This window comes from Oculina patagonica, chromosome 13 (assembly GCF_052425735.1).
Source record: "Oculina patagonica isolate OP01 chromosome 13, crgOcupat, whole genome shotgun sequence".
Taxonomy (NCBI): Eukaryota; Metazoa; Cnidaria; class Anthozoa; order Scleractinia; family Oculinidae; genus Oculina; species Oculina patagonica.
The window spans coordinates 2,526,792-2,540,247 of record NC_135770.1 but is presented as its reverse complement, the minus strand read 5'-3'; the positions used below and the strand labels follow the sequence as shown (position 1 = coordinate 2,540,247).

At 40.6% G+C, this 13,456-nt stretch overlaps 2 protein-coding genes across 2 annotated transcripts in view; both read left to right on the top strand.

Annotated features, from left to right (window-relative positions):
- LOC144634179 (ATP-dependent RNA helicase TDRD9-like) overlaps positions 1 to 9,826 on the top strand; it is a 32,920-nt gene extending 23,094 nt beyond the window's left edge. Inside the window, exons 30-40 of the mRNA XM_078493072.1 lie at positions 498 to 623; positions 1,089 to 1,220; positions 1,698 to 1,814; positions 2,821 to 2,891; positions 3,560 to 3,688; positions 4,608 to 4,685; positions 5,592 to 5,730; positions 7,542 to 7,657; positions 7,873 to 7,939; positions 9,078 to 9,262; positions 9,686 to 9,826. Coding sequence (XP_078349198.1) covers positions 498 to 623; positions 1,089 to 1,220; positions 1,698 to 1,814; positions 2,821 to 2,891; positions 3,560 to 3,688; positions 4,608 to 4,685; positions 5,592 to 5,730; positions 7,542 to 7,657; positions 7,873 to 7,939; positions 9,078 to 9,262; positions 9,686 to 9,818 — 1,293 coding nt within the window. The 3' untranslated portion in view covers positions 9,819 to 9,826. The remainder of the gene's footprint in view (positions 1 to 497; positions 624 to 1,088; positions 1,221 to 1,697; positions 1,815 to 2,820; positions 2,892 to 3,559; positions 3,689 to 4,607; positions 4,686 to 5,591; positions 5,731 to 7,541; positions 7,658 to 7,872; positions 7,940 to 9,077; positions 9,263 to 9,685) is intronic.
- Positions 6,235 to 6,912, top strand: LOC144635379 (uncharacterized; the record flags this gene model as incomplete). Its single annotated transcript, XM_078494486.1, has 1 exon — positions 6,235 to 6,912. A coding segment is annotated over one exon (567 nt), but the record flags the coding sequence as incomplete, so codon positions are not given.
- Positions 9,827 to 13,456: the final 3,630 nt, after the last annotated feature.

The window sequence follows — 13,456 nt, the reverse complement described above, 5'->3', positions numbered from 1 at the left end:
ACAAGGGGGGTGGGGGGGGGGGGGGCAGGGGAGATCTGAATTTCCTGCTTCCTGTACCAAATACCCCCAGTTCTTTAGTTTCTCCTGCCTCATTGTGCTATTTGTATTGCAAAATATTACAAACTTTTTCTGAATTTCTTCTTGTCCCTGCCACCTTGGGAGCCCCACTTCCTGCCCTCTCTTCTCACCCCTCCCTTACCCTCCCCCTGCCCCACCCCCTATTTTCCTTGGCTCCCACTCCCTGTCCCCCTCCGCAATTATTCCTTCATGAGAAAGATGTCCCCGCCTCACGTCAAAAAAAAATTCCATACTGATGGCATTGCTCTACAGCGTCTCTGATTGGTTGTTGCTCGGTTTTGAATTCACATGCAAATAACAACCAATCGGAGGCACTGCCTGATCTATGTAGAAGGGAAATCACCTCTCCCTGCTTTTCGGCTTTTATGCTGTTCACTTTTTGTAGCATTATTACTGATTTTTTTCTTGCTTTGTTTCAGGCATTTGAGTGCAGGTTATGTGAAGTGGCTCCTATGCCTACTGCCAACTGTCCTGTTGGCGCATGGTCTCCCATAGCAACTCAGCGTTTTATCCAGCTTACAGAAAACAGGAAACTGGCTGCTAAGGTAGCGTTCTCTTCCTACAATTCTTCTTGATTTATAATTCGGTTTTTCGGATGGCTATTTTTTGTGGATGACCAACCTATTGCAATTTTCGTATTCTGTTTTTGTTACAGGCTGAAAGCAATAAGCTGCATATTATTCGGGGTGCTTTAACGTTGCAGTAAAAAGCACTGCACATTTTTAACTGTTTCATTGACATGGCGGACACCATATTAGAGCACTTGGCGTGCGCGTGCATTTAGAACAATTTACACTCCTGAGCACTAAGAGTAACATAACAGGCTGAGGCACCATCTAAAAAAGCCCTCAGCTCCCCATGCCCCTACCCCTTTCATGCCTACACTGCTTGCCACATACTGGTGATGGCTTCATTAACAAGGCTCCCGGGCTCAGTCCGGAGACCATCCCACAAACTATTAGGACACGGTACCTTAAGAAAATAGTAACATTGTGGTTGTGTTTATTTAGGTGTACTCGCTGGTCAGGAATGTTCTTAGTCTGGATCTGTATGATACCAACACTGAGGAAGATGTACACATCAATCAAGTGCTCATAGACGAAGGTTACGCTTTATTCCAGGAAGAGTCGCGCGCTTCCAAGGTAATAACAACAAAATAAGGTCGCACAGGACCCTTGCTTATTATAAATTCATTAGCCCAATTTTTTTGGCGTGGTGCTGTCTTGTAAAGCTTCATTCGCAACCTGTTGAACATCGATTCCTCTAAAAACTATCAAGGATATTAGGGGATGATGGAATTACATCATGATTGTCCGTTTACTGAGAGATGACCGTTTATTGCGATGATTTTAAAATGATTATATAACCTAGTGATAAATCATAACCTCTTGTGTTCTGACAAGAACGAAATTTTCGATTTCAAAAATTGCTGGAAGTTAATGGCTTGTAATAGAGTAAAAAATGTAAAAATCTAAACTTTGAAACGAAAATTGCTTTGAGAAATCGGGGGAAAATTACAAAGAAGTACTATCCATGGGAAACGATGGATAATACAGTAGAAATCGGGATTCTACTGTATTAATGTGTTAGTAATTTTCTTATTATTTTTTTGTTATCAGATGGCTCATCAAACTGCCTTTGGTGACAGCTCACTGGCTGAAGACAACACTGCCTGGATTTATCCATCGATTGACAATGACATTGATGAAATGAACAGGAATGATGTTGTGACCAAGGTAACAATGCAGCACGCTCAAATCATTTTCATATCACATGCTACTCACGTGCACGTTGTGTTTTCGTTGCATGTCCATGGTAACGATACAGCACGCTCTAATCATTTTCACATCACGTGCTACTCACGTTGTGTGCTCTCGTTTTCACCGCGGTCAAACGTCTCAGGCAGCTTTTCTTACCATTTCGGCGTTTTTTGTTCAAATTGAAGTGTTAGTATGAGCAAGGATAGATAAAAATAGTTGCTAAGTGTGAGCATAATCCCATTTCCTCAGGTAAACGAGTGTTTTTACTTTTTAAACGTTTCGCATCCGAACCAAAGGTGCTTTGACAAATGGCGCCGACAAGTCCGCATATCGCTATTTTTAAACACGTAGAACTTTTTTACTAAAGCTCCAAAAAACTTAGTAAACCCTTAGGAAACTGGTTATGTATCGAACTTTGAACTGTGAAAATTAAAACCTTATCTTTACAGTACTTTTCTTATTTTTTGCATATTTCTGTCGTTTGACCGCGGTGATGCTCTCGTTGTGTGTCCATGGTAACAATGCAGCACGCTCAAATCATTTTCATATCACATGCTACTCACGTGCACGTTCTGTTTTCGTTGCATGTCCATGGTAACGATGCAGCACGCTCTAATCATTTTCACATCACGTGCTACTCACGTGCACGTTGTGTGCTCTCGTTGTGTGTCCTTGGTAACAATGCTGCACACTCAAATCATTTTCATATCACGTGCTTCTCGCGTGCACGTTGTGTGCTCTCGAAAAATCTTGAGAGAACTCGTAACAACCAGTTCTATCCCATCCATCACAAAAAGAAGATATATTTAGGAGAGGGTATCAAAGGGAATAGGTATTCTTTGTGAAATATTTTCAAAAATCTCGTTATAGCTCGTGATGATGACCTATTCACTTTTTTCCGAAAGTCCAAAGCGACTGAAATGCTGCGTTCCATTTCAAATTTTTGAAATTTAATGTTGTTGTTTTTTTTTTAATTTCATAGGTGACTCTTCGCGGACCTGAAAGCCCCATTGAAATGGGCTTCTACAGTATAACCAGCATAGGACGACTGAGGTAAGAAAGCCTGTGCGTTGTTGTCCGCTGTGAGCTGCAATCATGTTTTCGTGGACTGCTTAGCATACGTTTCCTTCCAATGAAGCCTGTCACAGGCTCTCGAACAGGCTACTTCCGATGGCGCTGAAATGCTTGAAGTCATTCACGCTCCTGTTGATCTTAAGGAAAAGAGATACCGTACCTGCAACGCAAGATACATTTTTTGTCGTGGCGAGGACATTAAAGGGACTTTGTCACGGTTGAATTTAGTCTATTTTATAAATTGTTGCCAAATAGTTGCTTGAAAAATTAATATCTGCTAAGAAATTACTTCTATGGATCTAAATGACAAAATCATAGCTTTATTTCAACCAAGATTTCTCCAGGGCATTACAATTAAAAGTTACAAACAACCGAGACTAACCTTGAAAACTGTTCAGCCTAAAAGTATTTCAAAAACCCATGTTGCAATCCGTTTCAATCTTCTTTAATGGTCGTCCTTCCGTACCTTCTTTTGTATTTGCTGTGTTATTGAAATGTTCCTACAGTTCCTTCACTGTTCTAGGTGGGTATTTTTATATTTCACCCAATTTGGTTGCCATTTTCCGATGTCTAAATTTGGCTAAAATCCGTGATACTCACACAGCTCCGTTAAACAATCCTCCTTACTCTCTATCCCTACTTTACAGATCTGTTAGAGTGGAACAGAACTCTGTTAACAGTGTGATCTTGAACGACCAGCCCCATGACCCTCATCAAAGGTTTTTGGTCGCGGCCAACATCAGCATAAATGCCACTGGATCTACCGTGGTTGCAAGGTATCTCGTTTTAAGACATATTTTGTTGCGAATGTTTTGAATATTGAATACCGGTTGTAAAATCCCGCTTGCAAGCCCAAGCCGGTATACAATAACGTGAGGGTTTTTCGATGGATTTATAAACGGAGGGGCTTATATCCGTATTCTTATTTCCGGTGTTGGGCTTATTAGCAGAATAAAAGAAACGTTGTGTTGATCAAAATACGCTTTTTATTAATTAAGCTTTAAAACGACATAAATTGCATTCATTTACGTATTTGGAACAAAATCAAAACTGTAACAACACCAACATATTCGAAACGCAAAAAAGGCAGCTAAGGCTTTTCCTGGAGAGAGTTTTCTCTATGACTATTAAAGTTTTAAATGTCTTGTTAATAAGATAGTAATAAACTCATTGTTCCGCCATCTTTGCTAGTTTTTTCGTTTGAAGTGGTACAGTGTTCTATGAAAGTACTTAATATTAGGTTAAGGAAACAAGGAAAACTAGAGGGGGCCTACAATCGGATGTATTTTTTGTCAACAGGTAAATTGGCCTATAAACGGGATTTTAAAATCCCGTTTATAGGCCAATATTATATTGTTGTTATAGTTTGGTTTTATTTAAATGTAAAACGCACTGGCCTTCGTGGTTTTGAATTTTTGCGTGCAAATGCCAACCAATAAGAGGCTCTTTAAGGATTTTAAAGAATTACGTCATTCACGTGGAATATTTTGTATCGGTATGATTGGCAAGGTTTTAAACTCCCGTTGTTAAAATCTAACCAATCAAGTCGTGTTCCCAGAGCCATTTTTTCCTCGTGCCAATACCCCGCTGGATGAGAGAGACAAGCAGCCCTGGTGACGAGAATGCGTTTTTAATCTGAGTACAGGTGACTTCGTTGTGTAACATAACACTGAATTGTCTCTTTTATGGTAACAGAGATACAACCTTGATGCCGAACATTCACGGCCTGATGCCTCTCGTGGCGCTTCTATTCGCTCCATATGCTGAGATGAGGTGAGAACAACACTTGGTTTGTCTTGTGTATTATCTGTTTACTTAAACTACTTGCAGTCTGTTTTTCTCTCGAAATTCAGTAGGGGACTGCGAGGCGAGGGTTTGAGCTGCACGAGGAGGGGGGCAAGAAAAGAGTTAGTCTCGTCCCAAACCCCTCTTCGTCCATGCCGCATATGTCTTTGAAGTTGTTTTCCTGTTAGGATTAAAGTATTTTTATCCTTGTTGGTCTGTTTTACATTCATGTTTTGTCGCGTGTTAACTAAAATTCGTTATACCGAGGTACATTTTACGTTTGGGCTCCCGGATTGTGTTCGTTAAAACGAGGATTTCGTTATATCGAGGTTCGTTATATCGAGGTACTGCTCCATACATTTTACTGTAACTTTGGCCGGGCTGAAGAAAATCGTTCGTTATACCGAGGTCTTCGTTATATAGAAGTTCGTTAAATCGAGGTACTGCTCCATACATTTTACTGTACATTTGGCCGGGCTGAAGAAAATCGTTCGTTATACCGAGGTCTTCGTTATATAGAAGTTCGTTAAATCGAGGTTCCACTATATGTGACTTAGCAACCACGATTCTTCTATGCAGAAGATTATAAGTTCCACTCCTGTTCTTGTTAGGAGAACTAGGAATTTGTTTTGTTAGTTACCCTTGTCAGTGGCTGATTAACGTCTCATCTGATTTTTCTTTCAATTATCAATAATTTTTTAGTAAGTGTTGCTTAGTACATGCATGGAGAATCTGTGAAAAGCAAGGATGAGTATTTTGTTTGGGACTGACTTTGTTGACTTAATGCTGTACGTCTCGCTCCTTCAACACTAATCCGTACAAAGACAATTCAGGTTAATACTTCCCTATATCACCCTCCCTTCCAGTCGATAAATGATGATTTTTTGCTCACAGGGTTGACCGTGAAATGCGTCAGTACACAGGAGCATTGGTTGGCTTGGGTTACGATCCCACAACAAGCGAAGCTCTATTGCCAGACCATGATAGTGAGCTTGTGTTTGACGTGGACATCACAGAGAAAGACATTGTTGAGGTACGTTTTGTCCTTATGAATAATTAAAAAAAACCGCCAGCGGCTGGCCATTCCATTCCCTCTAACTCGGTTAACCCTAAAATTAGACCCTCCCCCCCCCCCCCCCCCCACCCAAAAAAAAAAAAAAAACCCTTTAACTTAGAGGGCCTATGTCACGTAATTTTAGGCAATTTCGGCACTGACCAACTGGTCATAGAATTAACTGAAATATCACAATAACGGCCTAAAACTGTAGAAGAACTCAAAACAAACACAGAAAGGCCAACAAGGCGCATGGATGGGCAAAATCCGCGAAGATTAAAACGGATTGCGTTCGGGTAAACTTGTAAAACGTCGGCCCGACTTTTTTCAAGTTTAACCTCAGTTTGTATGAAAAGGTCATTTTCCACGCTCGAAAATCAACCTTGTTTGTTATGTGGCCGTGATTTTGCCAATAAAAGACTTTTGCTCTGCCAAAATGAAGTTTAGAGCTCTTATAACGAAAATGAATAAAATTACCTAAAAACGTGGGAAATGCTACTGCATAGTAGAACTACTCAGCCTGCTCCTCCTCCAGTGCTTGGGATTGAGCGAAAAGAGTGGCTGAAACTTTTGGGAATTACCTTCCATGAAGATCCTTGTAACTGGGATCTTCATGTTGACAGTTTACTTTCTAGAGCTGCTAGCCGACTATATATTCTTAGGGTATGCAAATATTATGGGTACACTAAAGATCAGCTTAGTAAACTCTTCGACTCATTAATAATGTCATTATTTCTGTATGGATTAGAAGTGTGGGGCTCCGCCTATCAAGGCAAATATTTAGATCGGTTTGACACTTTTTTCCGGCGAGCCTATCGTTTTGGCTATACAAATAAGATCATTTTTATATCTGACGTTATTAAGAATAGGGACAGTGATCTTTTCAACAGAATCACAAGTGACACTGGCCATGTATTATATGACTTGCTCCCACCCAAACGTAACAGAGCTCTTAGAGAAAGGGGCCATGACTTTATACTCCCTAAAGTAAAAACGGAACGTTTCAAACGCACTTTTGTAAATAGATGTCTTTTTAAATTTATTTCTTAAAATCCTTGTAACTGATACATATAATAGGTTCATTCTACTATTTTAGCTTATTTTAGATTGTTTTTTTATTGTAAAGCCACACGTCTGTTGTGACTAGCATCTTAATAAAGACTTCTACTACTACTACTATACCGCGACAAAACCCCTTTAACCCTAAAAATTGACCTCACCCCATCCCTTCCAAAAAAAATACCTAAACTTAAAGGAACTGTCACGGATTTTAGCCAAATTTACGCATCGGAAAATGGCAACCAAATTGGGTGAAATATAAAAATACCCACTTAGAACAGTGAAGGAACGTTTCAATAACATAGCAAATACAAAAGAATATATGGATGGGCAAAAATTGAAGAAGATTGAAACGGATTGTGATATGGGTTTTTGAAATACTGTTGGACTGAACAGCTTTTAAAGTTAGTCTCGATTGTTTGTAACTTAAAATTATAATGCCCGGGGACATATTTAGTTGTTGTAAAGTTATGGCTTGGTCGATGTAGATCCATAGAAGTAATTTCTTCCCAAACATTGAGTTTCATTGCGAGTATTTGGTAAAATTTAATAAAATAGACTAAAATCAGCCGTTTATGCAAAAGTTGACCAGTATGCCCTGAAATGGGGATGGGACGGGCCGGAGTCAAATTGGGTGTTGTTCGTGTTTTGAAAAACGGGACTTGAGGTGGGACTAGAGAAGGGAATTCTGCCCTTTGAATCTTATAGATGCTTTCTGAATTGCTTGATAGATCAACTCGCTACGTACTGCCATCAACCTGGCCTTCCAGAGTGAACAAGCCATGTCCGAATGGGGAACTCCAGCCGTGGAGAGAATTCAGAACGCCAGCAGATCTATTATCTTAAAGTATACCTTACTGTTTTCTTAGACAAAACAGCTCATATCAATGATTTCAACTTTTTTGTGTTGTTGTTGTTTTTGGGTTTGGATGAATTACAGTTTGCTTCACGCTTGAAAACGCAAAGCTCATGCTTTGAGGTGTGCCTCGGATTCCTCTAAAACATACAATGCTCTAGCTCTTGACCGTAAACTTTATTTTTTAATTTTTTTTGTTTTTATAGGCTTGTCTTGAAAAGGCGAGAAAACAAAACTCCATGCCCATTTCCCAGAACAGGTTACTGGAACCAGGTGATTCAAAGAGCTTTTGTTTAAAAGTCGCTTGTAATAGTACAGTAAGGTAAAAGGTAAAGTCTGTGTCCGAGCCAATTGACCCGTACACTAACAGCCGGAGCTTATCCCGGTTTCTGTAGCATTAAGCGACTAGAAGTATTGGTACTCCCCCCTGGATGGGATGCTTGTCCATCGCAGGGTTACCCCCGAGCAGTAAATTCGCCGGTACCCATTTACACACTTGGGTAGGATTTAAGAGTAAAGTGTCTTGCCCAAAAACACAACCCAGCGCCCTGGCCAGGGCTCGAACCCGGACCGTTCGACTCGGAGTCGAGCGTGCTAACCATTAGGGCACTGCGCCTCCCAATAGTAATAGTACAATAAACCATCTTTTTACCTGTTTTGTGGTTAAGGCAGATTATTATCACAATGCCTCCCTTCAGGGAGATTAAATGGGCGTTGGCAGATTGTTGGGCAAGCTTGCAGAATACAGTGGTAACGGGTTGGGGAGGGGAGGGGAAGGGGGAGGTAACCATCCAGGGCTACCGTATTTACTCGAATAAGCGCCGCAATTGTGACAAAAAAGTTTATAAGCGCCGCCCCCGAATAAGCGTCCCAGTACCGATGCGGCGCTTGTTCAAGGAATTCCGTAAAACTAAATAAAGCACTACAAAGCAGCTATAAAACAGCCTTGGAAATTACTTTTCGATTAAAGCGATGTTTCGCAGTTCAAAGTTATTATATTTTACCGCTCGTCCATTATTTTTATATCCAAAATTCTTACAATACGTAGTTCTGTTAACGTTGTGAAGGCCGTGAACTTTGTCGGGACAGCAGGCACAGCAACTCTCTTCCGTAAGAAACGATGACTGACAATTAAACTTCCTTCTTAGTTACTGTAGAAGTTTCGTCTAGATTAGTTTGTTTGTGGCGTCCAATTTTTAAATACGCGCCGCCCTCGAACAAGCGCCGCATTTAAGACGCAAAAAATTTAATAAGCGCCGCGGCGCTTATTTAAGTAAATACAATAGGCACAACGCTCTTGGTCTGATGCTGGAGAAAAAAGACATTCCACTAGCATTGATAATTCGTCTGACATCTCAATTCCTATTGCTCTGCAACAGGCGTCAACCTTGCACTTTTTTCCATCTTGCAGATCGATCCAGCTTACATTTTAAACGCAGCGACATCTAATGGTGAAACAGACGCAGGCCTCCTTTACACTTTACACAAGGCCGTGGCCATCTCTGGCAAGCCACTGGAGGATGAAGATGAGGAAGCCAGGCTTAAAGTGGCTGAGCAGAAAGAGAAGATGGAGTGGCTGAGGAGCTTGGAAGGAAGGTGAATCTTGATGAGTATTTCTCTGTCTTCTCAGTAGCTTTGATAGAGCAGTTTTCTGGTCACTGTCGTGAGACTAAAACTAGCGTTATGACAGAGTTGATCTTTTTGGCGGGAAACTGTAGGGCCGACCAATAAGAATTCCAAGCAAACTCACGTGACTGGTGGCAAGCGCGGGAAACGTTGCGCAAGCCACTGAGAAGTGAACTCGTTTCTCGCTTTTTTGTTCGTTCTGGATTAACCAGCAGCCAAAAACACACCTAAAAAATGCAGTTTTCCAAAATGGAGCTTCTTCTCGCCTTTTTGAACTGATTTGTTTATAGATAAGTTTATTTTGGGCACCATCTAAGCACCAGAAACAATCTATAGACAGTGTTTTGTTTTCTAACATTGTAAGGTACTCACGGTTTGTTGTGTGGTTTGCAGATCCTCTGAGCAGTTCACAAACGAGGTGGTTTGTCCGTTGTGCAATGTGGTATGTAGACATCCAAGAGGTGTGTCCATGCATCTGAGAAGCGCAACTCACAAGGATTATGAAGCCTCCCTCTACGAGGACTAGTTGGCGGTCACTGCTGTGCTGTGAGATGTTTCAATCTGCATCTGAGTTGTGACATAGATAAACAATCGGGATGGACTGATAGCCACAAGGTTGGATGCTGATTTTAAGGAATAACAAAGAAAAACACGTCAAGATGATCCTGTTGTAGCGGACAATGTTTGTATGTTCTACGGCTTGGTGTTGACGGATAAGCGACAGTGTTGCTTACAGACAGTTGGGTTGAACTGTTCAATCAGTTGTATGCTTCAATTACAAGAAGCAGTTACTTTCTAGTCGAGTATCGTTTATGTTTGTGACATACCTCAAGGATTTGGTTTAACAAGAAGCTTGTCCATTGAAACCTTTTTCATTAGTTCGTACTGTTGAATGTTTCACCATGGTGGTGACATTGGTGCTGACATTAATGATGACTATGATGAAGACGTTGATGATTATGATGATGACGTTAATAAGGTTGACAGCAACGACGACGATAATTATGATGACGACATTGATGATGATGATGATGATGATGATGATGATGATGATGATGATGATGATGATGATGATGATGATGATGATGGTGGTGGTGGTGGTGGTGGTGGTGGTGGTGGTGGTGGTGGTGGTGGTGGTGACGACGGAAGGATGATGATGGTGACGATGTTCGTGACGATAACAAGCACGATGACGTGAAAAGATCAAGATAACAATGACATTAATAATGATAACGTTGATGACTACAAAGATGCTGATAGTGTTTCGCGGTACCTATATTTATGTTCCTAACAGTGCAAAATGTTTGCTTGCTGTATAATAATGAAATATTTCTCTGTTTTGCGCATCAATATGGCCGCTATTAATTGTGTTGATGACATTTCTTAGGTGTTAATATTCAGTTGCAAAGATAAATAGGGACCTTTAGATTGGAATAGGAGTACGAGATTGAGTATGAATTTCAAACCTGTTGTTTATGCTTTCAGTTACCACGTTTCGTGCAAATCTCGTATCGACAGTCTTTGATTCTACTGGTCAGCAACAGGGTGGAGTGATGGCTGTGGAAACGTAATAGCCTGTGTACAGCCCTCCCCCTCCCCTCAAAAAAATCGGGGAAGAGAACGGCCCTTTTTCGCCGCAGAAGGAAATAGAAGATGGATGCACGCAGGCTAGGAACGTAACTGGATTGAATTTCTAAAGTCGTGCTCGTACTCAGTCTTGTACTGATATCTAAAGGTACTAATGTAATTTTCTCAGTGGTGTAGCATTTTGAGAAAGATACCACACTGATGTTTTGAATAGTTGGAACCGTTAGACAGCTCACTCTAACGAACGATTGTTTAGTGAAATGTCGTGTTTTGAGAGGACATTTGATGCCATTATTGAAAGTCCCATCTCATTGCTAACCAACCTCGTTCCCAGGGTCTCTCTCTCCCGGCCCCGCTCCCCAGAGCGAGGGAAGCGGGGCCGGGAGAGAGAGACCCTGGAAACTAGGTTGATTGCTAACTTGTTATTGTAGTAATACCGATAATATTACGTCACGGTCACCTGATATAGATTGCAAGAAATCCCGAGTCTACCCATGGTCGCCATTTTTCTCGCGAGTTTCTCCCTTCTTGCGCGTGAAGCAGAGGGAATGCTCGCAGACTACTCGTGTTACGTGACGGAAAATTGTATTGTCAAGTTAAAATATTGTTTCGTTGTGGTTTTGGGATTGTTCGATTGAATTTGCGACTCCAGTTTGACAAAAATGGAAAATTATTATGTTCTTAAGAAATTAATAGCCATATATTTCAACGTCAATATTGTTATAATGTACATTATGAATATGATTTATGCGTTTGAGAGGTTAAGAGAATATTAATAAAAAATACTATAATTTCTGGTGAAGGAAGCGTGGCCATTTGCTGCATGCCCCATTTTCGTAACCTTAGGGCCTGTTAATATGGAAGAGAGTTGTCCCTGGTAGGAGGGTTACCCTCCATACCGAGCCACCCCAGGCGAGAGAGCTTTTCATACGTTTCTTTATAAATAGCTGCGAACTGTTTATATGAGAAATTGCAAAGTTGGCTCGGGGGGGCAGGGTGACCCTGGGTGGAGGGTCACTCGCTTTGATGGTAGGGTGACCCTGGGGAGCGAGCCAACTTTTTTTCCATATAAACAGTTTGGTTATTTTTGCCTCGCCTACCAGGGACAAGTTGACACATACGGAGCATGCGCAAATGCTAGAATCGGCCAAAACAACATCGAAGTCGGCGGAAAATTTGTCTAAAATGGTCTTCGTCGATGCTTCAGCGTTCCTGATTTTAAAAAAGGCAGCCTTAATAGATATTTCAAAATAACTCTCGCCAGTCTTTTGAACCGAGAGGGCCAAATTTTGGCTCGGTCAACAGGGACAACTTTCTCATATAAACGCTCGGTAAAAGATAGCTCGGGGGAAAGGGTTACCCTCCTACCAGGGACAACTCTCCTCCATATAAACAGGCCCTTAGCCAACACATTGGCGGTATCACAGGTCGGTTTTTCACAGCTAAACACGGGTTTCACGAAAATATCTCGTTCGGGTTTCTAGGAATCCAAAAACGCTCTCATTATCTCATATATCTATGTTTAACGGTGTTTTTTTTTTTTTAATTTTGGGGGATGTTGGGAGAAGGGAGTTTTTTTCGCAAAGAATTAGTAAAAGTTAGAGAAATAAGAAATATTGGAGATTTATTGTGTTTTTCAAATTGGAATTTTTTAGTTAACAATTGGTAGACGGATACCAGACAGTCCCCTGACAACCTTAAGTGCGTGGGGGTCAGCTATCTGGTGGTGTTTCAATTTATTTTCTTTCTTCAATCCCTTCTTTAAACCTCTTAAAATTTCATTCAAATTCAGCTATATTGCCCTCTTAAGCAAAATACAGGACATTTCATTATGGTGTAGACAGCAGACAGGGTTCGCACAGTCTTGAAAAGTCCTTGAATTTAAGGGGGAGTCCTTGAAAAGTCCTTGAATACCATTTTTCCTTGAAAAGTCCTTGAATTTTCTTCATTTTTGAATGTAGTGGGGTCAAAAGAGAAATTGCTTTACATAGACTTTGGTCTTTTCCTGTGTAAAGCAGCTTCAAACACTGAAAAAGCTGAGTGTAAAAGCAGCTGATGAAGGGAAATTGAGAAGCAAAATAATCCAACTGTACACATGAGTTCAAATGTCAGTGAAACAAATTCACCAGCGGTGAATAAGTAATTGTATTGTTGTGTGTTATTAATAAATATTAAAAAAAAAATCACCAGCGGTTTTGTATAGAACATGCCATATGCATTTTAGGCATTTAAAAACCTTTAAAACTTGTTAGCTTGGACTGAGAATGTGCATTAATGTACCATCTGTGAAATTACATTCCTGGTTGGTGGTCCTTGAAAATTCAGTTTGTTCCTTGAAAAGTCCTTGAAAAATGGTTGCGATATTTTGTATGAACCCTGAGCAGAGTGTCACTAACAGCTGCACTTATTCAGTTTATTGATTCAAATGAAATTTCCATGAAGATAAATCCTTACTTATGTCAAGAATATGCAAAGCAATCAGAGCTTTAGGAAGTTTGAAGATGAAACTAATGACCGCCCCGGCGAAAATGATGCGGTCAGCTATCGGAAAACGTTTTTTTTTTCTTTTTTTCTGAC